Below are 26,862 nucleotides of genomic sequence, written 5' to 3' on the forward strand. Positions count from 1 at the left end.
GCGGAAGAGAATTTTTATTTTTATTATTTATGTGAAATATTTAGATTTTTTATTTATGTAATTATTTCACTTACATCTTATCTATATGTACATTTTTATTTCTTACCGATTCTTTATCAAGAATCATTATTGTTTAGGGTATCCTTTGGCTCAAGCAAAGGATCCATGGTGGAAACCCTCGTCTACGAAACACCCGTGCAAGAGGAACCTGAGATCAATCATTTCCTGGACCACAATGGCCGACTACCTCCTCCTATGATACCTGTGCCTGATACTGAGTAAGTAGCAATCATAAAGTTATTATCGAAATTCTATTATAACTTTTTTTTTGCCCTAATATCTACTTTTGATATGAAAAATATCGCATTCTCTCATTTTATTTGAATAATATCATATTTTAAATACTTATATTCTAAATAATTCTAAACTATTTTAATAAAATTATATTTTAAATAATATTATATTCCAAATAATTCTAAGTTATTTAAATAAAATTATTTCAAATAATTATTATAATTTATGTATATATTTTTTTTTTCTAAAATTATAAATAATAATATGATATACAATATTATGAATTTATTATTTTCGATGTACACATTGTATAAGAATTTTGATTCGAGATAATGAATGCTATTCTCAGTATATCAAACATGACACAACACATATGCGTCGGTTTATTTTTCACGAGCAGATGGATCTTCTTGTAAATTCGCATCTCAAAGATTCGATCGCGGAAGTCGATTATCGTGGCAAATTGCATCCGCCCACGTGCGTACGTGACGTGACATTATCCGGCGCACCCGGCACCGAAATAACGCTCGTATGTATATACGCATCGAGTAATACCAGATCGCGCGGAAATCGACGTTCGTAAATATCGAGTTGACTCGTTAAATCGACGCTGTGCATAAAATCCGAGTTACATTTCCGGTCCCCGTTTAATTCAACAGATGTTCATCGTTTTAGGTAACAGGATACCGAGTGCGAATCGACGACGATGTATGAGAGAGATGTCGGTGTTACGTAATGATAAAAAAATTTCTGCATAAAAGATTTATTCTTAAAATAATGAAAAATAAAGAGACGGTGATGCAAAATATACAGAGTGGCCCCGAATGTTCCAGTCAGACTTTGAGATCTTATAGGAAATTTAATTCTGAACAAAAAATTTCCTATAAACGTGGGTCGAAAAATGCTTTCTTAAGAAGTTATCGCTCAAAAACCTCGGAAATCATGATTATTTTACACATTTTTCCAAATTTCCATTATGGAAAATGTGCGTTTTTAAACAAAAAGTACCGAAACAAAAGTTTTAGAAAATTATTTTTTAAATGAGATTAAAATGATTGTAATACGTTCCATAGGTTTTGAGATAATCAGTTTCAAATGTACAAAAAAATATTTTTCTTTGCTGTCGACATAGCTTTTTAAAGATACTCTCCATTTAAAAAATATTCTACAGTGCTACAATGCATTTTAATTTAAAAAAAAGAATTACTTTATTTTTATGAAAGAAAAAGATTTTTGTTTTTTTATTTTTATTGATGTTTCTCCAAGAAATTTATTAAGTTTCATCTTCTTTTTATTTTATTTCTCAAAACTTATGTAACATATTACAATCATTTGGATCTCATTTAAAAGATAATTTAATTCTCTACAACTTTTGTTTCGGCACTTTTTAATAAAAAACGCATACTTTCTCTGATATTTGTAAAAACATATAAAATAATTGTGATTTTAGAGGTTTTTGGGTGCTAACTGTTTAAGGAAACATTTTTCTACCCATGTTTATAGGAAATTTTTTCTTCAGAATTAAATTTCCTATCAGATTTCAAAGTCTGGCTGGAAATGTCGAGGTCACCCTGTATACATATGTATATTTTTGCTGAGTAATCCTTATATTTAATTGCACAAGATTTTGCCAATTAATGTGGGTATTCTTCTGAGCTAAATTTTATTAATAATAAAATAATAATAATAATAAAACTAATTTTATAAAATATAATACTAACTTTAATAATTTTCAAACTACGAGAATTGTGTTTAGATTTTGCACGGATACTCAGAAGAAATAGTAGAACAATCTACGAAATTTTCGTCAATGTTTTGACATATGACACATCCTTAATTTCCGATGCACATTCGATTATATTTTTTCGCAAAATTTTCCGAATTACATTCTATGACAATATATCCAGGCCGTAACCTATATTACCTTTCATCGCGAAATAAGTATGTCGGAGACGTTATTAAATATTCTTGACGCAAGCATCACCGTTTAACCGGATCAAACGATAATGATTGCGCCGTGCGATAAGTAGCCGACAATTAAAAGAAACATGCGTGGGAGAAAATAACTTCTGGCAAGACACGTCGTTCCCCAAGAATGTAATTATATATTCTCCAAGATGACTTTGACCGTCTTTCTCTCATTATATCTAGATGTTTCCCGTATCCCAATTAATCTAAATATTAATCTGAAAACAGATCCGCTTTATTTTATGTTGGCTTTTCAAGTGTGCATGAAATACGCGTTTTATTTAATGCAAGGAATACACATAAATTATATCATCACTCGCGTTGTTTCAGTTTTACAATGATAGAATAAGATTAATTTTTAGAAAAAAACATTAATTATGAGAACTGCACAAAAATTTAATTTATTCCAAAATTAAAAAAAAAATTAATTATAAAAATAAGAGAGACCGAGAGAGAGATTATAAATATATTGACAGCTAGTAAAAATAAAAGATGCTTAAGATATTTCAGTTCCCCACAAAATGGTAAACTGTAAAAAAAATTGACTGAAACTTCATAAACAAAATATCTACAGTATTTTTGCAGGCACACTATTTGAATTTTCAGACAAACTGTCATGAAAAATGACTCTAATAATTAAGACAGATTGCCTAAAATTTCTTTCAGACACTTAGATTTGAAAATTCACACAATAGATGTTGCCTGAATTTATAGAAAATTTTTTACAATGTAAAGGAATACATTGCCGATTAAAATCGGAAGCAATTTGACAGCTCATGATTTCGATGAACAGCTTATCGCTTCATAATGATATTACGTAAAGATAAGATTACGATACGAGCGTCTTGGGACGATAATTTGATATTGCCTTGTAGTCATTCGATTAAGGGATCAGTTGTTCCGAATTGATCCTTTTGGCAAGAGTAACATAAAGTGCTAGCTGAACGACAGTTATATTTTTCTTTTCTTTTTTTTGTTTTTTTACGAATCGACTCTCGCGTCGATGAGATCATCGCTACTTTTTACCGCGCGCGGTTACGTACGTTTTGCAATCACGCGCGTGTTTCTCACATTTAAAGCGTACGAGCCCCATTGAAAACGAGCGGCATAATTCGCGCGGTGAGTATCGCTACTAAATAATTCAGTAAACACGCTTTAACCCTTAGCTTTCCCTTGGTATCCCTCTTTCACTCTGCGTTTTGATATGCATTATTCAATGGGTTTAAATTTGCGAACAAGTTTTTTTCAACTTTCACATTTGAAACAATTATGACTATGTTTCATTTATATTTTATTATATATATTTATATTTTGTAACAAAAATAATTTCTTTTATCAAATTATCATTCAGAAAAGGCCTTTTTTCAAAATGTAAATCTAGTGTTTTTTTAAACATATTATTATTATTATTTTTTCAAATTTTCTCCCTTTTTCTTCCTCTCCAAATTAAAGATTTAATTTTTTATGATTTAAAATAAACTGTTTTTAATTTTTTTTGTTTAACATTTAAAATAGAGATCGTTACATCTACTTTTGAATAAAAAAATTTAGACGTATGTATTATACAGGGTGATTCAGAACGAGTGTAAGAAACTTCAACAGATTTTTTGGGAGTAAAAGATGTGATATGAACATAGATCCTATTCTTTTTGTCTTTTTTTCTAATTTATTTTTTGTAATTATAATTTAAAGAGCCTTTATTTTGTGTAATTAGCTATTCTCAATATTTTTGTAGTTATAAATAATGTAAAATTCTGTTGTTATTATAATAAAATCACTGTAATCATAAAATCATTATAAACAACTGACATTTCTTTGTTTTGTTTTAATTTCTCAAATGCCACTTCCAAGCATATGATTTTAATTTCTGTAACAATGCAGGTTAGATTAGGTTAGGTTAGGTAGGTATTGAGAACAGGATCTATCTTTACATATGACACTCGTCTAAACGATCTGTCAAAGTTCATTCCCCCTCCATTCTGGATCACCCTATAGACCTGTACTCGTCACGAATGAAACACCTGTGCGACTGAGTGGGCTGGGAAAATCGATTGGCGCGAACGATCTCGCGAACGAGACGACAGATGCCGGCACTCTCCCTTTTTCAAACCCCGCGAGAGGTGAGGAAGCGCCCGCTCTGGCTCGGTGCGTGCTTGTCACTTCTCCTCTCTCCCACCCGCTCCTTCCGAGCGCGGCCGAAACCGGCCGAATTAGCCCGATGTATTCTCGTGTTTGCGAATCATCGCCGTTCGTGTTAGTGCACGCATACATCCGGTACCGCGAGCGGTTTACCACCCGCGCCTTTTCTTCCTCCTTCCCCTACGCCTCCTTCCTCCCCCATACAAGTCTCCCGGCCGGTATCTCCTTAGCACACGTCGCGTCGTGCGTATTCCCTTCCCCCTCTCCCCCGCCCCACCTGGCCCCTCCCCTCTCTTGTTGTATCTCCTTTTCCCCTTATTCGTCCCCCCTCTTCCCCTCCTCTTCCCAATCATTGAGCCTGGATAAGCGAGGAGCGCGGAGTCGGAGCGGAGTGGCAACGTTCAGTACGCTCGTGCCATCTCGACGAGCACGGAGTCGCATTGTTGTCGTCGTCGTCGTCGTCGATCGAGTTTCCCGCGAGACCGGGAAGAAGCGTTGCCTGCGAGAAAGAGAGAGAGGGATTGATCGTCCAGGTCCTGTGGATTAAAGCCGTGCGTGCGACGTCCATCCATCCATCCGTCCGTCCGTCCATCCGGCAGGTAAACGAGCGTGTTGTTCCCCGGGGACGCTACGCGCGTTCGCATCCCCGTTTCTCGGAGTCGCTCCAAAAATCGAAGCGATCGAGGGACTCCGAAAATTCGCTTCCCGTATCTCGATCGCTCCAATCGGCGCAATCTCGTCCCCCTCGTTTGTTGGGGGGAGAAGGGGGGGCGAACTCTCCCATTGTACGAAACGTACACGCAAGGTGCGTATACGCCCTAGGATGAGGGAACTCGCTGCCCGAGCGAATTTTGAATATGAAACAGCTGTTTAAATTTCATGGTATTTTATGACTCACTCGTTTCCGCGGAGATTCGAATTTCTTCATGAATTTGTGGCGTTCTCCAGATTCCTTTCGAAATCATTTGATAAGAAGTCAGTTAGACTTGGTCTAATTATTAGTCTTTATCTGGTATTTTTTTTTTATTTCGATAATTGACTTTGTTTTCAAATTACAATACAGTTTGTTATAAGTCAAGTAGAGCCAAATGGTTTTTTTTTTTTAAGGGGCTATATATTTATGTAAATGGATTATTTGTTTGTCGCCGATTATATACTAGACACCCTGTATAGCAAAAGAATACTTCGAGAAAGTAATTGTAATCTTAATTTCTTTTTTGGAAAAAAGGGTTTGTTGAACTTTTCCTTCTCTTCAGAAGGATATTATTAGCTATTAACGTCTATGTAAATTATGCATTGTCTATAGAATTTACGGGTGAAAAGACAGTTTACATAGTTCACACGTATATGTAGACAATCGCTGTTGATGTTTATAACATCGCTCGACTTGATTAATAAGACTATAAAATGGAAAACACTACGGATCTAAATTAATAGCTACTGTTGAAAGGGCAGCTTCGAGTTTCTGAATTACATTATTTCTGATTATATTTGTTAATATTTGTATATAACTTTTAATTGGATCCGAACTGTGAGTCAAAAATACGGAACTTAAAGTGTAATTCGAGGATGTGCAATCTCAACTTAAATGTCCCTAATTTTTTTCAACGTGTAAAAAGGATTGAGAAGATATTATAAGATTATAATAGAGTGATTTGCAGCTAGCGTATAAAACGTTAAGGACAGATTTTTTTATTTGAATCAGTGACGAATCCACCTTGTATATTCACAATCGAACGACAGCCGAGAGGTCGCGTTGTTGCCGATCGAATCGCGTCGCCGGCTTGTCTGTCCCTAATAGCAGACTCACATCGATCTGGTGGAAAGATTGCGAAAGGGACAGGCTATCGGTGTTGTCCACAGGGGTGGATGGAGGTGGAGAACACAGGCGAGCCGACTATTCGCTAATGAGAGAATTGGAACAGAAATGCTCGTATTCAAGGGGATACAATTTGGACTTTAGGGTCGGAATGAGATGTGAATCGCGTTCCATTTTCCTGGAACATCCTGGATGTCGTGTCCTCACGAAAAATCCCGATACTGAAAAACGGGCCAATATCGGCGGTCAAGCGTTGGTAGACAATGCTGTTCCTTTATTGGTTAATTGTCGAGTTTATGATGTTTCTTCTTAACTGTCAGCAGCGTAAATTAATCATGGAATAGTGTTACACTTCTGTATTTGACTTTTATTGGTCCGATGGTGGTAACCCTTGACAGCCAGTACTGGTATGACTGGCAGCGCTATTCACTCAGCATTGGGCCGTTTCTAAATTTTTACGTCGCATGATTCGCGTTGCGATATTATTATTAGTACTATTACTACTTACTATCATCCATCGCACCCCCTGAAGGATCAAATCTTGCTGATAGGACAATAGAAAACGGCAAGAGAGATCGATATGCGCGCTACAAGTATTCGATAGTTCCCCTGGCAGGTATCGTCACTACCGGTGAGAGGACACGCGGAAAGAGACGCACACAGATTCCGCCCGGTGGTTGCCATAGTAACGGGCCATCTTGACACACTGCAGCCATTCTCCCTACCGTTTCTCCGGAAACGTCATGCTCGCGCGCCGCCGTAGGAAAAATAGACTCGCCGACCCTTTAGTTACAAATTGACCGCGTTCTTTTCTCCTCTTGGAGAGGAATAGGGTTGCGCAAGAGTCAAGGCAAGACAATATTCGTAAAAAACATTTTGTGTTGGTATAGAAGATTTTCCAAACCTTAAATCTTATCTCGGTCTTGAGTAAATCTTGATTGCGAAAAAAATCTTTTTTTTTTGTTTCGATTTTATTTACTACTGAACAATTATTTAAAATAATATTTAATATATAATCTTTATAATATATAGTAAAATATTAAGATAATTATTATTATTTATGTCATTTGTACTTCCCAAAACATTGTGTGTGTATTTATTGTTTTTTCATGAAAAGGCAATCATATGCATTCAATCAGGAAATGCAAAGTTTTAGGTAGTTAAATAATTGCGTAAAATTTTATTCATTGTATTAATTGTTTCTAAATTCATTAATATAAATGTGTTTATATCGACCAGATAAAATTTTTTAAGTCTGTACAATTACAAACGACCTAATTGAGCGATGCGTCACATGTGTGACGCATGTAATTGACAGTTCGTTGATTTTCAAATTGTTAATAATAATATTTTTTTTTTCCGTTGCATTGCCCCAACACATTATCGTATAGCGTATCGGGATGCAAATCGTGGCGGGTTTATTCGAAGGAAATATCGACCATTCGCGTCCTCGCACGCGGAAAACACACGCACGATTAACTCGCGAATGTTCGTGCCACGAAACATGCGTCGCTTTACAATATAATAGTAGTAGCATTGTATGTTAAGCTTGATATTACTTTTATAATACATATTTATACACACGGTACTAGTTTAAGATATCAATCGCATAAATCTTCTTTTAAGATTCCCTCTGCAAATAGAAAGACAAATTGAAGCATCGTAAATTATTTTGCATGTAAGCGATATGTAAGAAAAAAATTGTTTATGCGACAGGAATATTTACAAGACGGATAACAAAATACGTTTTCTATTTCTTTTTCTCTCTCTTTATTGGACAAGTGCCCTTAAATAATTCCCTAAGCATCGCGCCTGTCACGCCACGGGAGATGCACGACACGATAAAATATTTGCTCAACTTTTATGTGGCGCGTCATAAAAGCGCACAATTGGAGCGATTCGAGCTTGCAGTGAAAACTGTGTAAAAAAAAAAAATGAAAAAAAAGGGAGAACGGAAAATGAAGCAAAGCAAAATTAATCGCAATTAATGTGTATCATTTTACTCACCAGTTTTAGTGTCACTGTATGTATAATTATTAATCAATTATTAATTGCTAGTGATTCTCCTTTTTTGGAATTAATTGTATATTAACTATTTATTTATTTATTTTTTTATTATATTAACTATTTCTTTTTAGATTGTAATTTAGATATAATATACAAGATGTATTCAATACTTGTTTTAATGATGAATTTTTCCGACTAAAATTAGGGCCAATTCGAGCACGAATGTTCTCGCTCGCATGAATTTTCACGAGCGGATTTATCACGACTTGTTTACGAGTCTTAGCACCTTCTACTTTTCTCTCTTGGCTCTTGCTGAATACGATTTTCATAGGAAATGATTTTCTTTTACATCTCGCATAAGTGAGTGTGCGTAGATTTATAGAATAGCGTGTCGCGAGCTTATCGTTTCGCAACCTTGCGGCGAGCAACTTCGCATTTATTAATTTTAAGTATCGCGACATAAAATTAGAATGCATTTTCTTGCGAGTAGAATTGCAATAAATGACATTGAATAAATTTTAGGTGAAAAAAAATATATTTTTTCTAAACGCTTAAATTAAATTTTTGCTCGGTAATATGTTCAATCAGTGTTTTCAATTTAAGCTTGCCATATTTTTCGCCAATTTTTAGTGTATTAAAATACACTAAATGATACCTTGAAATGTTGACATCGATTAAACTTCTAAACTCTGTGTAAGAAAAAAGTCTACACTTTGAATATTCCAGTTTTCCTTTCTATTGCGAGAATTTATGCCCGAATTCTCGTGATTCCGTCCGGAATAACATTGAAAAAAATAACGGGTCACCCGATCCGAACGTGAGCATGACATCGTAGGCGATTAGGATGATGATGTCACGGGCTCAAGGTCTGATTCGCTCTCGCGAGGTGTTTAACTGTCGGATGACGCGATGCTGCTGGGCGTCAATGCGTAAACAACAATAGCGTATATATTTGCCTGTGAATTGTGTAAACTGTCTTTTCGAGTAAATATTATATTTATGCAATAGAGTTTTACGATTTTAGTGACTGTGGTGAGAATATAAACTTTCGAGAACCTTGAAATTCAACAATAGACACATATGATGATACATAAAATATAAAATATATTGATATATATATATATATATATATATATATATATATATATATTATTAGGAATTTATATAAATATACTTGATTTTAAATAAGTGCGAAAAATTTGAGAGATGATTAAGTATCCTTTTTAGTGAATATTGTCCATCAAATTTTATTCTTTTAACTTGTCGAAAATGGAAAAAAAAATAAAAATCTAATTTTAACCTCCTTTTTTAGAAGATTTAACTTCTCAGGAAGAGATATAAGAGTATATATTTATATGAAAAACTCTCTTTAATTTTTGACAAAGAATTATCTGCTAAAATTTTTCGCACTTATTTAAGATCACTCTATATAAGAAAAAATAATTCACAAAAAAATCTTATATTCGAAAGTAATAACAGAATGGAATTCTTCTATAGGTTTTAACGATTTAATTTGAATCATTTAATCCTGAGAGATTTATAGATGCTAAGGAAATCAAGGATTTGGATTTCACATCCTTGAATAAATCCGAAGCCTCCACCGTGTTTACTTTATCAAGCCTTCTCCCTCTCATGGTTCATCGAGGATCATAACTCGAAATGATATCGAAGGATACACATTCCACGAGTGGAATGATGCGTCGCGCGCACTTTCCTCTCACGTTAGAAGGAATCGTTATCGACGCGCAGGATCGTTTCAACGGCCGGCGACCGCGGTTGAGAAAACCGGTTCCGAGTCGTCCGAGTCGGTCCAGCTCGTCCCATCCCGCGTTTTCGGCCCCTCTCTTGACTATGTCGACTCGTTTTGGTCGATTACGCGCGACCAGGCCCATGGGATGTTGCGCAAGATCATGACTCCCTCGCATTCCAACGAACGAGTCCTCGATTCGAGCGATCGTTATCCCTTTTTCGGAGGATCCACGGTACGTTCGAGAGCGTTCTTTGCGACCTACATCGATCGGCGAAATTACGATACGCAGTATTTTATTTTTTTTTTTCTCGATACAAGTCCGCTGCTACTTGAATTCAAGGACGAGGATATATTTGAAATTAAAACGTACAATCGACACTTTTCCCGATAAAAATGGATTTATATGTCGTTCAAATGCCGATAATGCAAATTACGTTCGAACGCTCGCGCAATAAAATCGAGCACGCACATTCGACGCACCTCGATATAAAGTACAATATATCACGAGTAACACATACACATTCTCTCTTTGTGCGACTATCAAAGCGATGAATTCGTGGCTTGGTACCGAGAAGCGGATGAAGGTTAACACGCTCGACGTAACCCAACATCCAGTAGCTTATCGGACGTGCGTGTGATTGCCGTGGCGGCCTATTTATCGGGCAGAATAAATACTTCGTTAATTCTATTCCCAGCTGAACGCGCAATTTTTATCGGCGAATGACTCATCGGCATCGTACTCGCGTCGGAATGTTATCGTTCGCGCGCTGCGAACGATGATCGTTCATGGGCCTCTGCTCAAAATATTCAAGTAGCAAAAAAACATCTTTTGTTAGCAAAAAAATACGCGAGATCTAAAATTTATATATATATATATATATACATATATATATATATATATATATATATATATATATATAAATAAATTTGGGATATCAATATTACAACTCTTGCGTTTATTCCTTGAAGGAACAGCCAATTTCTCTCCTCCTCGGCATCGTTTTCCATATACATCCGCCCTCCTTGGCCTCCATCTCCTGAAACTGATGATATAACTCCCCCGAGGATATGAATCGAATTTTCACGAGCGTGCGACATACGGCGATAGATGGCTGAAGTTATACAGTGTGTCCTGAATCTATCAGCCGCAGGCAGATGACGTAAAGATGACGTAATATAATTAATTTGCCGATGTATTGATCTTATAGGCATAATAATATTTCGGGAAAGATAAACTTGCTCTTTTTATCTCGACTTAATTCTTATCTATGTATATTTGGACGAACCATTATCTCTCTACAGATCAAAGAGAACACTTGATGGTATTCGGTGAAATGCTCTATATCTTCACGCGTTTTATCCTCGGGACATTATTTCCCTAAACGACGTTCTCGGCGTTTAGGCAGAAGGTATATGCCTACAGGGAGACGCTCGTTGTAATTGCATTGGGCTGCTCATGCAAGTTTCATAGAAGTGTCAAGGCGAACGAAAATGCATTACGAATGTATTGCCCTACAATGCTTTCGCTGCGCATATTACCATATATAGCGCATAAATTTCTCATCGGTTCTCACATATGTTGCAAACACATTTTTTGTAAATAGTTGTAGTCGCAACATTAATTTATTGAAAAATAATAACTTAAATAAAATTAACTTAAATAACTTAAATAAATTAAATAAATTAAATAACTTTAATAATTTAAATAACTTAAATTAAAATAATATGAACCACATTCTTTTAAATATTTTGATTTTTGATTTTTAATTTGAATTTGAAATTTAGTTTATGTATGGAAATGAAGATTTTAAAAAATTTTGAATTTTAAACTTTTTGATCTCTACGTATATTTTTAAAATTTATATTGTTTTAAAACATTTTATTTTTATTATTTTTTTATTGATTTTTATTTTTATTATTTAAAAAAAAATCTTTTTAATATCTTTTCCTGTATGATTTTCACATCTTAATTTGCTTCTTAGAACTTTACACGCGTGAATCGTTCGCGATAATGAAAGACGCCATCCGTTTTAGCTGCGCAGACAGATGGAGAAGTGCACTTTGGAATATTACGCTTTCCTGGGAGAGCTCTTTCGTCCACCGATTGCTTATTGTGCGAATTACGCGAAGCGGGCCGTCCTGTATGAACAAAGCCACCGCCTCCTATATACACTCCCGATATAGTTGCCAGTCTGTATGCGTGTTGGAGGAATGCCACTTGTGCGCAACACGTGTACGCGGAGATTTTTGCAAAAATGAAAACGGATGGTAGTGAATCCCGAGGGGAAACAATGGTGCTACTCGTAAATTACGTAGGATCGTTGTTCCCCCTTGATGCCACTCGATTAATCACATCGCGCTCATAATCGAATCGATTCTATGCCGAACAACTGTACTTTTCGATCGTTTACGTAAGAAAGGATTGTTTATATGATAATTTATTCGGATTATTGCATACGATAAGATGAAATTTTTTGCCTCGGATTGTCGCGATTAAGTCAACAGCCGGGTTAATTTACGTAATTATTACGAATTAACCTTCTCGTTCACGCGTGGATACACAGTTAATTCCAAGAAATAGTAGAAATACTTAATAATTGAAGAATTTTGTCAATTGTCACGAAATTTACTTTAAGTAGCAAGATTGATCAATATAGCAATGCATTAATAAATTATAAAAGAAGAGATTTCTCACACAAAAAGAGATCGACTAAATATACGCAAAATCAATATCTGAATTAAAATCACTCCGCAGCATGAAACGAAGAAATGAATGTTTTGTTTATCTCAACATGCGATATTCCTTTATTTCTCTATTCATGTCGTAGCACACGATGTTTCAGCTTTAATGTATTGTGAGAAAAAAAAGAGAGAGAAGATGAAAGTATAATAAAGCTAGATTTTACATTAAATTAAATTACGCGCTCCGTTGAGTATGACATTACGAATAATTAAAACCGCATTTTAAATGACCTTTTTGACATTTATAGATATCTCGAAAATGACAGAGAGCTAAAGTAGAGGCGAATTTCCGACTCTGCGCGGCGAATCCATTTGTCGCCGTTTCGGTACATCTCGCGTATTATTATTATATTACATCTCCGACAACGTTGCATCGTAACGTGAATGACGTCGTCGGAAAGTTATGTAAGCGGCAAACGAGCAATCAGACGACCGACTTGCGTTTCGTCGCCTGCCGACCAGACACACTGCCTCCGGGAATGTGACAGAATTGAAGAACGTCTGTGTCACATATATAATCTGAATTCTTAAGATTATTCTAATAAAAGAATAGACTTACTAAAAATATAAGGAATAAATAGGATATAATGGCAATAAGAGCCGCAGTATTAAGGGCGCAAAAACATTTTTTATTATAAAAACATAACAAATTAAATAACATTTCGGCTCTTTTTTGACCATCATCAGCGCAACTAAATCTTGATTTAAATTTAAACTACACGGAAAGAAAGATGAACGCAAGTATTTAAAAGTATTTAATATTTAATTTAATATTTAATATTTAATTATAAAAATATAAAGTAATTTTAATTTATAGTATATAAAAATAAATTTCTTGGATTCGAAATATCTAAACTTTTGCCGGTTTTAATCACCGCTGAAACTCGACGAAAAATTGTTGTAAACAAAAAATTAAAAAAGCATTTTGTTGAGCTTAAAGTTTATTAATTAAAGAGCTTTAACTTTATTAATTATTCAAAAAAATTTTATTTATTTTTAAAAAATATAGATCAGGTTTCAAAATCGATGACTCGATCAAAAAAATTCTAGGAAAATCTACAAAAAAAGCATTTTATAGGCTAAATATTGTCGTTTATAGAATCTGATTCCTTCAGAAAAAATTTTTTATTGGCCGTGTATGAAAAAAGTTAGAATGTAATTTTAAGAAACAAAATAAGGTGTTTTTTTTTAGGTAAAGGAAGGAAAAAAGCAAAGAAAGATAAAAAAATTTTAAAGAAGTATTGATAGTTGAAAGTTCAAAATGTTTTTTTAATTTGTTATTTGCGATAATTTTTTGTTGAGTATCGATATTATTTCTAAAAGTAATATTTATTTTTAAAATCGTCACTTAGTAAAAAAAATTGTAGGAAAATTTTAAAGAAAGCAGAATGTTTATAGAATTTGATTTAAATTTCTCAAGAGAAATTTTTTTGTACCGAGTTACAGAGTCTAAAAGATAGAAATAGCTTAAATTATTGTGATAATGAACTCTACTTTTTATTTATGATCGTTTCGAAATTTTTGAATTAAGTATGTCTGTATCAATTAGAAACTTGCTATGGCCAATAGTCATCATGTTGTAAAGCATCAGTTCTCATCCAATAAAGAAATAAGCATATTTGTGATGTCTGTAATTTACATTAAAAATATGAAATAAATATATATATATATATATATATATATATATATATATATTTATTAAAAAGAAAAAAAAAGTTTGATCGTCCGATCACTGAAGTTAAGCAACGTTGGTTGCTTGGTTAGTACTTGGATGGGGGTGACCGCTTGGGAATACCATGTACCGTTGGCACAATCTTTTTTTTTTGACCAATTAAAAAATCTTATTGATATCAATATTTCTTCTTAAATACGAGCTTAAATTATTGTGATGATAAAATTTACTTTATTTATAATAGTTGTTTCGAAATTTATGAATTAGTATATCTACATCAATTGGAAACCGTACATCGCCAACAGTCATACCACGTTGTAAAGCACCAGTTCTCGTCCGATCACTGAAGTTAAGCAACGTTGGGCATGGTTAGTACTTGGATGGGGGTGACCGCTTGGGAATACCATGTACCGTTGGCACAATCTTTTTTTTTTGACCAATTAAAAAATCTTATTGATATCAATATTTCTTCTTAAATACGAGCTTAAATTATTGTAATGATAAAATTTACTTTATTTATAATAGTTGTTTCGAAATTTATGAATTAGTATATCTACATCAATTGGAAACCTTACTATCGCCAACAGTCATACCACGTTGTGAAGCACCAGTTCTCGTCCGATCACTGAAGTTAAGCAACGTTGGGCATGGTTAGTACTTGGATGGGTGACCGCTTGGGAACACCATGTACCGTTGGCAGAATCTTTTTTTTTTTGGCCAATTAAAAAATTTTATTGATATCAATATTTCTTTTTAAATACGAGCTTAAAATATTGTGATGATAAAATTTACTTTATTTATAATAGTTGTTTCGAAATTTATGAATTAGTATATCTACATCAATTGGAAACCCTACTATCGCCAACAGTCATACCACGTTGTAAAGCACCAGTTCTCGTCCGATCACTGAAGTTAAGCAACGTTGGGCATGGTCAGTACTTGGATGGGTGACCGCTTGGGAACACCATGCCATGTACCGTTGGCACAATCTTTTTTTTTGGTTAATTTAAATCTTATTGATATCAATATTTCTACTTAAATACGTGCTTAAATTATTGTGATGATAAAATCTACTTTTTATTTATAGTTGTTTCGAAATTTTTGAATTAGTATATCTACATCAATTGGAAACATTACACTATCGCTAAGAGTTATACCACGTTCTAAAGCACCAGTCGCACAGCGAACGCCATAGCAGCAAGTTGCTCTGTAAGCGACTCGGTATAGTTTAAACATTTACACACAGTGGGAATATTTTCAAAGTCCTGAAACAGTTGCATCGGCTACAGGCCTCCCCCCGGAGACGATGGATATCACCGAGGGAACAGATAAGGGCGACTCTTGGAATCAAATAATCGATTCGGAAAATCAAAGACAAAGAATGTTCGCCGAAAACCGAAGTGCTCGCAAACATATTAGCGAAAGGGAAACTAACATCTCCCTCAGTGTCGAAATTCACAAAAAGCATAAATAAATTAAATCCAGCTAAGCTAAAAGTGGAACCTAATCTGTCGACAGCAATGAAACGAAGAACGAAGATCGATTTGAACAGCAATATTAAAGAAAAAAGAAGTGCTAGATGAAAGTTTAGAGAGTGAGATTAGGCAACTCACACTAGAAAATCAAAAGTTAAAACTACTGCTAGAAAAAGCCGACAGAAAAAATAAAGGGATAAGATAACGACAGGTAATGTAGAGCGCCGGACAAACACACCGGACATTAGCACAAAAAACAGATTCGAGATCCTGGAAGAAGAATCGCTCTCGGCATCGCAAGTCATGGAAGCAGAAATGACAGAAGAAGAAGAAAGGTCATTCGTGCAAATATTAAAAGACAAGAATAACAGAAAGATAAACAACAACAGTCAACTGCTCAATTATACACAAGCAAACATGCGGAGTTCAAACACACACACAAATAGTCAAATCTCAGCAGGACATAATACATTTACAAATAAACAAGAAAATAAGACAATCGGAAATCTTTCCTCATCACAAGAATAACGGAAAAAGCCTCCGCCCATAAACATCTACAGTCAGGATCCCAGGGATACCTGGAAGCTGGCAAAAGAAATAATGGCCGGTGCAAACTTTCATATTAATAATATAAAAGAGTTAATGAAAAAAGAGTTATATTAATAATATAAAAGAGTTAATGAAAACAAACACATACTACAAATAAACAACATTGACAACCTCCACAAAGTCAAACAGGCTTTATTGGAGGCGAATACAAATTTTTTCTCATATACACCGAAGGAAGATAAGAACGCCACATTTCTATTCAAAGGGTTAAATCAGATCTTTGGAACACATGAGATTATGGAAGAATTGAAGCGGAAGAATTACAGAATATCTCTTCTAATAAAGTGACGAGATTCTTGACACGAAGGTCGGTACAGGAGGGTAGAATTCTACCTATATTCCTGGTGCAGATCACTGCGGACAGCAATGCAGCGCAGTTGTGGAAGGTAAAATCGCTCTTCCATCACATAATCTCGTGGGAGAAACTTTATAGAAAGGAAGCCATACAATGCAAACGATGTCAAAGAATTGGACACGCAGCGGCCAATTGCAATCTCAAATACAGATGCGTGAAATACAAAGAGGACCACAAGCCAGGAGAATGTGCAGCGGTACCCAAGGATCACAAGGAAGTATACTGCATAAATTGTAAAACAACTGGACACCCGGCGTCCTATAGAGGCTGTCCCGTATTGTTAGAGTTAAAAAATAGGTTAATTAATAAGCAACATTTACAGTATCAAAATAAAGTTAATAGTCTCGAACGTGGCAGCGGATCAGTTAGGCCTAATATGTCTTTCGCAGATGCAGTTAGAGGCAGCACGAATAAATCTGAAAAACCAGTCTTTCAGACAGAGGCACATGCGAACGATAGAACAAGATCGACGAAGGTTAATACAGCTTCGTCGCAAGGCGTATCTCAAATTCAATCCAGATTAGATAAACTCGAAAACGGTATTGAAATTATTAATAACAGATTAGACACACTCGCGAATCTTATCGTGAAATTCTATAGTAAAGACGATTAACCTTCATTGATATGATTGCACAATCAGCTTCAAAATATAAAATTAAAGCTATCGTAGCGAATGTAAATTCCATAATCAGCAATTATAAAAGAACGCAGTTGCTCGACTTTCTAAAAAAAAATAAGCCTGACTTAATGCTTTTAAATGAGACTAAGTTAAACAAGAGACACACGCTATTTTTCGAGAATTATAGCATTGTTAGAGTTGATAGAGGCGCAGGAAAGGGAGGAGGAGATACAGATATTTTGGATAAAAAAAGTATTAAATATTCACAAATTCACATTAATAGTGGTAGTTCGTTTTTGGAAAAATCGATAATTAATATTAAATTAAAAAATATCAATAAGTTATATATAGTTTCGGTATACGCAAAAAAAAAAGGTAAACAAAGCGAATTTATCGAGGATTTATCGAGGAATTAATCAGCTTTTTTCACAATTAGCTCTAAATAATCCTTCCAATTATTTCATGATAGCAGGCGATTTTAACGCAAAACATACGGATTGGGCGAACTCCGAAAATAATGAAAGAGGAATTGCACTGAGAAGTTGGTTGGACGACAATGATATACTGTACAAATTGAAATTATATGGTCCCGACTCACCCTTCTATCCAAGGGGAGGATCATTCATCGATCTAGTTATGGCAGACGCAAGAATGGAACTCCAGACAAACGTAAACGGTAATCTTAATACGTTGCCTGTCGATAATGATCATAAAGCAATATCAGTATATTTCTCTTTTCATAGCGATGAATTAGAATTAAATTTTACGAAAAATCATAACTTACATTACAATAAAGCGGATTGGAAAAAATTTAAAACTACACTCACAAAAGCCGAAATCGACATTCCAAAAAATATAAATTTTAATATTAATGAAATTAATGGTTTTATAGACACACTAGAATCACTTATAACAGACACAATGAATGAATCGATTCCAAAAATTAAAAGTTCAACCTCAGTAGATAAATATATAAATAGTAAGATTAAAAAATTATAAAAACAAAAAATCATATCTTATCATTGATTCATCGTTGGGAAAAAAAGTTTTTACTCATTGACTCGGAGATAAAATTCCTTAAATCATTGCTTCGTGATTTGAAGATTGAACTAAAACACGAGATCACCAGATCGATGAATGAATATTGGGAGAAGAGAGTATGCAGCATATCTCATTCCAATTGTAAAACATTCTTCCCCGAGATTAATAAAGTGTTCCGGAACAAAAATCAATTAGAGATTCTCTATCTGCGCGTATCTGAAAAGAACAAAAACATATTGCACTGGCTGATATCAATAGTAGTAATTTAATAAAAGATTCCAATAATAATTTTATAATTCAGGAGATGGAACAAAAATTGGACGTACTCGGCTCTCACTTCGCTTTGATTAACGACCAGAATAGCACAAGGGGCAAACCTAAAGTAAATGAAATCATAATACAGCTAGAATCAAAAAAGAAATAGAAACATACAAAGAAAACAATTTTACTATTTGTAGATTTAATGATAACAACACAGCCGATATGCCATTTGAACAACCGATCACACAATATTATTTTAAAAATATAGTAGCAATGACAAAAAAATTTAAATTTCTTAATAATAAAAAATCTTCCGGCTTAGACGATATACCGAACTTTGTATTGAAACAGCTACCAACAAAAATCATACATATGTACACGATTCTTTTTAACAATATGATTAATTACTCGTATTTTTCCCAGAAATGGAAAGAAGCTAAGGTAATTTCACTGCCTAAAAAAGATAGATAAGACTCTCCCGGTAAGCTACAGACCTATTAGTTTACTTCCAAATATAGGCAAAGTATACGAGATGGCCATAAATGATATTATAAACAGTTACTGTTACGAAAATAAACTACTTCCAGAGAATCAATTCGGCTTTCGTGCAAAACACTCCACGATACACGCAATTAATAAATTAACATCTGATATCAATTGGGCTCTGATGAACGAAGATTGTCTTGGAGCCAATCTGGTGGATTTAGAAAAGGCCTTCGACATCGTTTGGCAGGAGGGTTTAATTTTCAAATTGAAAAAAAAGAACTTTCCTATAAGCTTAATCAAACTCCTATGAAATATAATTAAAGATAGGTCGTTTGTAACCTGTCATTTTAACACGTTGTCCAAAAAAAATTTACACTAATTAATGATTTACAATAAGGCACGATAAATTCACCAATATTATTTAATATATATATATATATAGCTGACCTCCTTCGACTTTTTGGTCCTGATAATACAAAATGTTCTCTAATAGCGTACGCTGACGATTTAATCATTTATTAGACGGGAAAAGAACCCGAAACGATTAAGAAAAATATCCAATTAGCTGTAAATAAGATCTTTGATTTTTATAATATTTGGAAACTCAAAGTCAACACAGATAAATATGAGACCATACTGTTCAGGCTGTCCTTAAAAAGAGCCAGATATCCAATTTCGCGGCAGTATAAAAACTTCTTTCTGAAAGATGAAAATACAGGAAAGTTAATTTGCCATAAAAAAAATAATTAGATATTTAGGAACACAACTTGACGAAAGACTACGCTACGACAAATATATAGACTTTCAATTAGCAAAAATCAAGAAAGCGTTTATGAATCTCGGCAAACTTTTCTATTCCAAATTCCTGAACAGGGTAAAAATCATATGTTATCAAGCGCTCATCCGTTCCATAGTTACGTACGGGTGTCTCATATGGTATAATATTAGCGCATCGCAAATGGAACAAATTCGTGTATTTGAGAGAAGATGTTTGAGAGCATGCCTTAGGAGATACAGATACGGGAAATTTAATTATCAGAAATATTTAAAGAACAAAGTTATCTATAATCTAGCAGATATATCAAGATTCGATAATTTTATCATAAAGATCATAAGAAATTATTTTGCAGGCGCATAAAAAATTCAGGAAAATAGCTTAATTTTTCTTTTACCTCACGCAGATGAAAACTGCATAAAAAGAACAATGGAAGCTGGACATGCCCCTCCCGAGGCATTTCCCTACCTTAACAGACTTGGTTATATTCAAGATAAAAAAATCGTTCCAATAATATATCATATTGCTAGACGTAAAAATCAAAAGGTTATTAATTACCCTCCGAATATAAATAGTAGTGAAACAGATATATATTTAAAGTGTAGACTTACCTGACAGGGATATAAATGACGAATACCTGATAAAAAAACGAGAAAATTGGTGGCGCTATGATGATAACGATCAGTGATAACGATACAGTGATATTAATAATTTAAGCATAACGATCAGTTGATACTGTGATAATAGTAGTTAAGCATATCATTGTGATAGCGCACAGCGTTTAACCGGCGCATCGACAGTAGTATTTAAGATAGGCACAAGAACGCAGTTATATTAATAACTAAGTCATAGAATAACGCATTTGAATCTAAAATTCCAGTATTGAAATACAGATATATTTCTTATTAGTTAACATTTCATTTTATTTTATTTTTTTTTGTTTAGTTTGTATTATTTCATAGTTTATTTTTATTTACTTATTTATTCATTTTATTTATTTATTTATGTTGTATATATCTATTTTAGAAATCATTATTAGGAAAGCTAGTATTTTTTCTGACCCTTATTTTGCTAGCGATAAGAATAGAAAAATTGGTACATACTTTACATTTTCAAGACTTTCATTCCTACAATGCTTTAAAAAATATATATTTATGTGATTTGCGAGTGCCACATTGACCGTTGAGTTAATTCTAATATAAAATTGATGACTTGTTTATCGTAATGCAAAAATCCGATTATTTATAATGGTTATTAATAAACAATTAAAAAAAAAACGTGAAGTACCAGTTCTCGTCCGATCACTGAAGTTAAGCAACGTTGGGCATGGTCAGTACTTGGATGGGTGACCGCTTGGGAACACCATGTACCGTTGGCACAATCTTTTTTTTTTTTGACTAATTAAAAATCTTATTGATATCAATATTTCTTCTTAAATACGAGCTTAAATTATTGTGATGATAAAATTTACTTTATTTATAATAGTTGTTTCGAAATTTATGAATTAGTATATCTACATCAATTGGAAACCTTACTATCGCCGTCATACCACGTTGTAAAGCACGAGTTCTTGTCCGATCACTGAAGTTAAGCAACGTTGGGCATGATCAGTAGTACTTGGATGGGTGACCGCTTGGGAACACCATGTACCGTTGGCACAATCTTTTTTTTTTAGTTAATTTAAATCTTATTGATATCAATATTTCTACTTAAATACGTGCTTAAATTATTGTGATGATAAAATCTACTTTTTATTTATAGTTGTTTCGAAATTTTTGAATTAGTATATCCACATTAATTGGAAACCTTACTATCGCCAACAATTATATCACGTTGTGAAGCACCAATTACGCGACGCGCACAGTTATTTTTTCTGTTTCTAAGAAAAAAAAGAAACATAAGTGATTCATATACTTCAAATGAAAATGTAGTTCTTATTTAATAAGTATCTTATAATTCATTATATTACAGGATATAAAAATGAGATGGGATAGGACACGCATAGCTATAATTTCGACAGGTATCACATGCCCGAGAATTGTTTATCAGTACGGAAGCAATACAAAATCCGAAAGCAATTATAAAAAGAGCTATTAAACCCATCATCTAATTTAAATATGACCCGAAATAAGAAAAAAAAATTGGACATTATACAAAATTTTCATGCCGCGTCATACAAAGCAAAAACACAACACAATTGAATCTCTCACCAAAGAAATCATCACACTCAAGAAAGAAAATGCCAAAATTCGAAATTTATGAAACAAAACAATGTATTCTTTTTTAAAGTATACAAGATAAAAAAAAATTAAAATTTATCGTTAAGGCGTAAAAATTAAAACTTCATGCCTTAAAATATTTTTTAATTTTTTTTGTTTACGATGATTTTTCGTCGAGTTTTAACGATTTGAAACTTGCCCAATTTTTAGCGTATAAAAAGTGTTCTCTGATTTTTTTTTAGTAGTTTATATTAATCCTGTGAAACCACAATCAGTGTGAGAAATTAGCCGCCTTTGTATGTGAGAGTCGCACATGTGCATGCGCCGCGAGCGTTTCCGAGCAAAGGGTGCTATACGTTTCTGGGGATAGGACACGCGAGGAGGCGTGGCGACAAAGGCAGAAGTTAAATCGTTAAATTTCGCTCAACTCAATTTTTTTTCTCGAGGAATTTGCAAGGAAATGCACCCTTTGTTTTATCACTCGAGAAACTTGCGTTTTCTCATATACAAAGACAAAATATTTTATTTGAAAGCTGCCTTTTCAGCAAAAATTACTCTTTTCATGTCACCTAAAAGTCTTACGATATATTAATTATTAAAATTATTATTTATTTTGAATATACAATACACAAACACACACACACACACACACACACACACATACATATATATACATATATATATATATATATATATATATATATATATATATATATTCAAAATAAATAATAATAATAAATAATAATAAATAATATAAAAGTAAAATGTATTTTTTATATTATTGATTATAATGTAAAATTATGAGAGACGTAGATATATGTATATATTTTTCTGTTAATAAGGACGACATTTTTCTTTTGATTTCAGTGAAGGCAGAGAAAAGGTACGCGTCTCGTTGTTAGGTCCACAACCGTCGCCGGCGACGCCCGGCGTCCTCTTATTGGAGCCGATAACGCACTTGACAGGACACCCGATAAACATGGCCAACAATTCCGTGGAACTTTTGACCACGCACACCGAGCACACCACGCCCGCCTACCACGCGCAGATCAGGTAAGATTCTCCTATGAAAACTTTTACACATAAATCACACATTATAAAATAAATAGTGTGCGTGTGAGTGTGTGTGAAACATTATCAAAGATCAGAAAAAAGAAAAAATGATATCTCATCAATCATCTTGTAAAGAAATGTACCTTAGTCTTGTTTTTAAATGAATTTGAAGAGATTTTTCGTCATGAACAAAAAATTTATGAAATTGATAGACAATAAATTTGACAGCTGTCAAAGGAGAGGGACCGAAAGTCATTAAAAATAATTAAAAATTTAAAAAAGACAAATATCTCGCTTATAGAAATATATTTATATTTCGTTTAAAGAAATAAATTTTTCTGGATGTTTATCACCTTTCGATTTTTTTCCCTAAAAACAAAAAAATTCCTAGAAAAGAAATGAAGAAAAAAGCGAGCACAAAAATCATCGAGGATGAGAGACACTGTTCCCGGAATAATTAACCTCCCGCGCACGATTCGCGCGACCCTTGATGATCTTAATGGGCCGGAAGTGACGTTCCTTTCTCTCTCGGCCCCCTTTGTGTCTTCGTTGCTTGGTACCACCGCGCTACCAAACTGTTTACGACGATTCTCCGCAGTTACAGACCCGTTGTAGTGATAACTATTATAGTATAACTATTACGCGAGCTGTCCTGTCTACCGCTGTCACTATTTCGACGTTACAAACGGTCTCGTCCGCACGTCGCACGTAAATTTTCCAAGAGAATTTCTTCCTTTCAAAAAGATATAATATTAGCTGGCGAACAATGAGATGTAAATCTTCATATAGGACAGGTGATTTGCATGTGATTCAAGACTAATCTTGTTTCGAGATTCAAAACAAGATTTTTAATTATCAAGATTAAGAAGGTTAAGACTATTAGTCTTGTCAAGATTATAGGTTTAAAAAAAAAACTGAAATATAAAAAAACTAAAACCTAACCTAACCTAAAATATGTATATTTGTGTGTGTAAATTAGATGAGAAAAAAATTTTATTTTTAAAATTTTAGAAAATATTTTAGAAAATATAAATTTTTCAAATGTGTAGCATCAAGATGCATCAAGATGCTTTTGTCATTTGACTTCTTGTCGTTTTTAATGGAATGCCAGACTGATGTTATGCTTTAAAGAGGATACTTTTCAGTCTCTAAAGAACTCTAAAGTAACTCCGATACGAGAACATTAAAGATTAGCACGTGCGGTGACAGTTGATGAAAGTGAGCGCAAATAGTTTGCGACTCGGGGAGGAAGAACCTATTATTTACCACACATATACACACACACACACACGCGCGTGCATACATTGTTTCACACGAATATGCATATTAAATAGCGAGCGTCTAAAAGCAAAGTTGATCGTAGCCTGTTTACTCTTAATTCCGGATAAGACTTGGCACACAGAGTGTGCTAATATACTCCGCGATAAACAATTTACTTTAGATTCTTTTGTGTAAACTTGTAAGAACTTTGATAATTCCTGGTTATAATGCAAAAATATTTTTACGTTAATCTTGATTTCTTCAGCTCTCTGTTTATCATGTGTAAATATATATTCCTATAATCTAGATGAGAACGGGACTTGTGTATCACATTAAAAGTCAATTTAGATAGATTTTAATTCAAGCACACGACACAAGTACATTTTATTCCAAGTCGCTTCAAATGTCAAAATTGCACGATGACGTTTGACGTTTGACGTTTCGCATATTGACTAATCTGTCTGCAAATTTTCTATCGCTCTTATCTTTCGCGATGTATCCCAGATCTTCATGTTCGATCTTTACGCAATTTGTCTACGGGAAAAATAGATGCTGAAATAGAGGAAGAGGAAGAAGCGCCGGCCTTTCTCTCCTGTTCGAGAGCATTTCAATTCTAATCCTTCAAGAGATGCAACGCGCGATTGATTGCACGACTATACACGCATTGCTACTTATTGTTAGTGAAACACGTTATGTAACTCGCTCATACATCGAGGTTTCTAATTGCTAATGCAAGCCATCGCGGCAAAATCTGTTCACGTGAAAATTACCGGCGTGTAACAAAAATTTCGTCGCGCGTAAATTTGCAATATTAGCATCTCAAAAGTTAATTCGTATGACTGAACATGTACATAGTTGAAAAAATTGTATTGAGTTTAATTGAGATATCAGACATGTTCCAAACGGTCCATACAAATTTTTGTGTTAATTTAACATAATATGGATATATTAAATGATGATACTAATATTATGTTAATATTTTAACATAAAATAAATGCAAACCTCAAAGTAATTTGAAATAAATTTTTTATACAAATATATTTTTAATGATAAAATTAACTTGGAAAAATGTTATTGACTGTAATTACTCTCACTCTTATAGAATAAAATCATTTTATTTCTATAAATTTTAATATATTTTATCCTGTTACTAATATTAATAATACGGAACATATCTATTCTGTAAAATTAAAAATAAATGCATATTATTTTTTTTCAGTTTTTCAATAATTTAACATTTGAGCAATGAATAAAAAAAAATCAGATTATAAAATTTGACAAGTTCATATACACAGTTCAAGAATTTTTTTGTAAAGAAATATGCGGGTTAAAAATTCTTATGTAAAATATTTAACACATTGTTGTGTTAATTGAACTCAAAAATTAAATGTTAAATTATTAAAACAACTGAAAAAGTGTAAAAATAACACAATGTGCACATATTTTTAATTTTACACGATAAATATATTCTGTATTATTAGTGACACAGAATTTATCTGTTACAATTTACAGAAAAAAAAAATTGATTTAATTCTATAATAGCAGTGAGAGTGATTACAGAGCGTCAATAATATTTTTTCAAATTAATTTTGTCATTAAAAATATTTAATTAATTTTACACAAAATTTATTTCAGATTATTATGAAATTTGCATTCATTTTATATTGAAATATCAACATAATATTAGTATCACCATTTAACGTATCCATATTGTGTTAAATTAACACACAAATTTTCATGCATGATATATATATATATAAAATTTAATTCAAATTTTCCAACAATATATATCTACCTATCTGACAGTACATACATCCCAGTTTCCATTCATATGCACCTGCGGGCGCGCGCGCGCATTAGACGCAATCCGAGAGCTCGACTCTGCATCACCACCACCACCAACCTCATCCACCGTCACCAATACCAGCCTCACCGAATCGCGGACACCAGCAGCGCCCGGCACCGACGCGACGCGACGCTGCGCTCCTGGTTCACGCGCGGGTTCACCAGACGTGTGGTGCGGTGAGGTGGGACGCGGAGGACGGGGAGAGATCGATATAGCGTGGGTGGATGTGCAGAGGTGCGGTAAGGCCGCCGCCGCCAGTCGTGCTGTTGGCTGCATCAGCGAACAATCGCGCGCGCTCCTTTTTTCTATCTCTCTCTCTCTCTCTCTCTCTCTCTTTTTAATCGTTCCCCTCTCGTCGATCTGTTCATATTTCCATCCTCTTCTCTCTCTCTCTCTCTCTCTCTCTCTCCTTCTTTTCCCTCTCCTCTGCATCTCTTTTACGTCGCATCGAATGCAACCGATCGGATGCAGC

General features: G+C 33.9%; 1 protein-coding gene, 2 non-coding genes and 2 pseudogenes across 4 annotated transcripts in view; all 5 read left to right on the plus strand.

Moving 5' to 3' along the window:
* The window catches only part of LOC126849894 (uncharacterized), a 93,050-nt gene that overhangs the window by 48,261 nt on the left and 17,927 nt on the right, over positions 1 to 26,862 (plus strand). For both annotated transcript variants that reach the window (XM_050592259.1, XM_050592260.1), the window contains exons 4-5: positions 138 to 278; positions 23,099 to 23,284. In XM_050592259.1, the coding sequence (XP_050448216.1) occupies positions 138 to 278; positions 23,099 to 23,284 (327 nt within the window). The remainder of the gene's footprint in view (positions 1 to 137; positions 279 to 23,098; positions 23,285 to 26,862) is intronic.
* Positions 14,689 to 14,810, plus strand: LOC126850168 (5S ribosomal RNA). Its single transcript, XR_007687511.1, has one exon. It is a non-coding gene; the product is annotated as a 5S ribosomal RNA (ribosomal RNA).
* On the plus strand, positions 14,971 to 15,090 carry LOC126850160 (5S ribosomal RNA). Its single transcript, XR_007687505.1, has one exon. It is a non-coding gene; the product is annotated as a 5S ribosomal RNA (ribosomal RNA).
* On the plus strand, positions 15,252 to 15,376 carry LOC126850169 (5S ribosomal RNA; annotated as a pseudogene).
* LOC126850161 (5S ribosomal RNA) lies at positions 21,548 to 21,670 on the plus strand (annotated as a pseudogene).

Source organism: Cataglyphis hispanica, chromosome 5 (genome assembly GCF_021464435.1).
Source record: "Cataglyphis hispanica isolate Lineage 1 chromosome 5, ULB_Chis1_1.0, whole genome shotgun sequence".
Classification (NCBI taxonomy): domain Eukaryota; kingdom Metazoa; phylum Arthropoda; class Insecta; order Hymenoptera; family Formicidae; genus Cataglyphis; species Cataglyphis hispanica.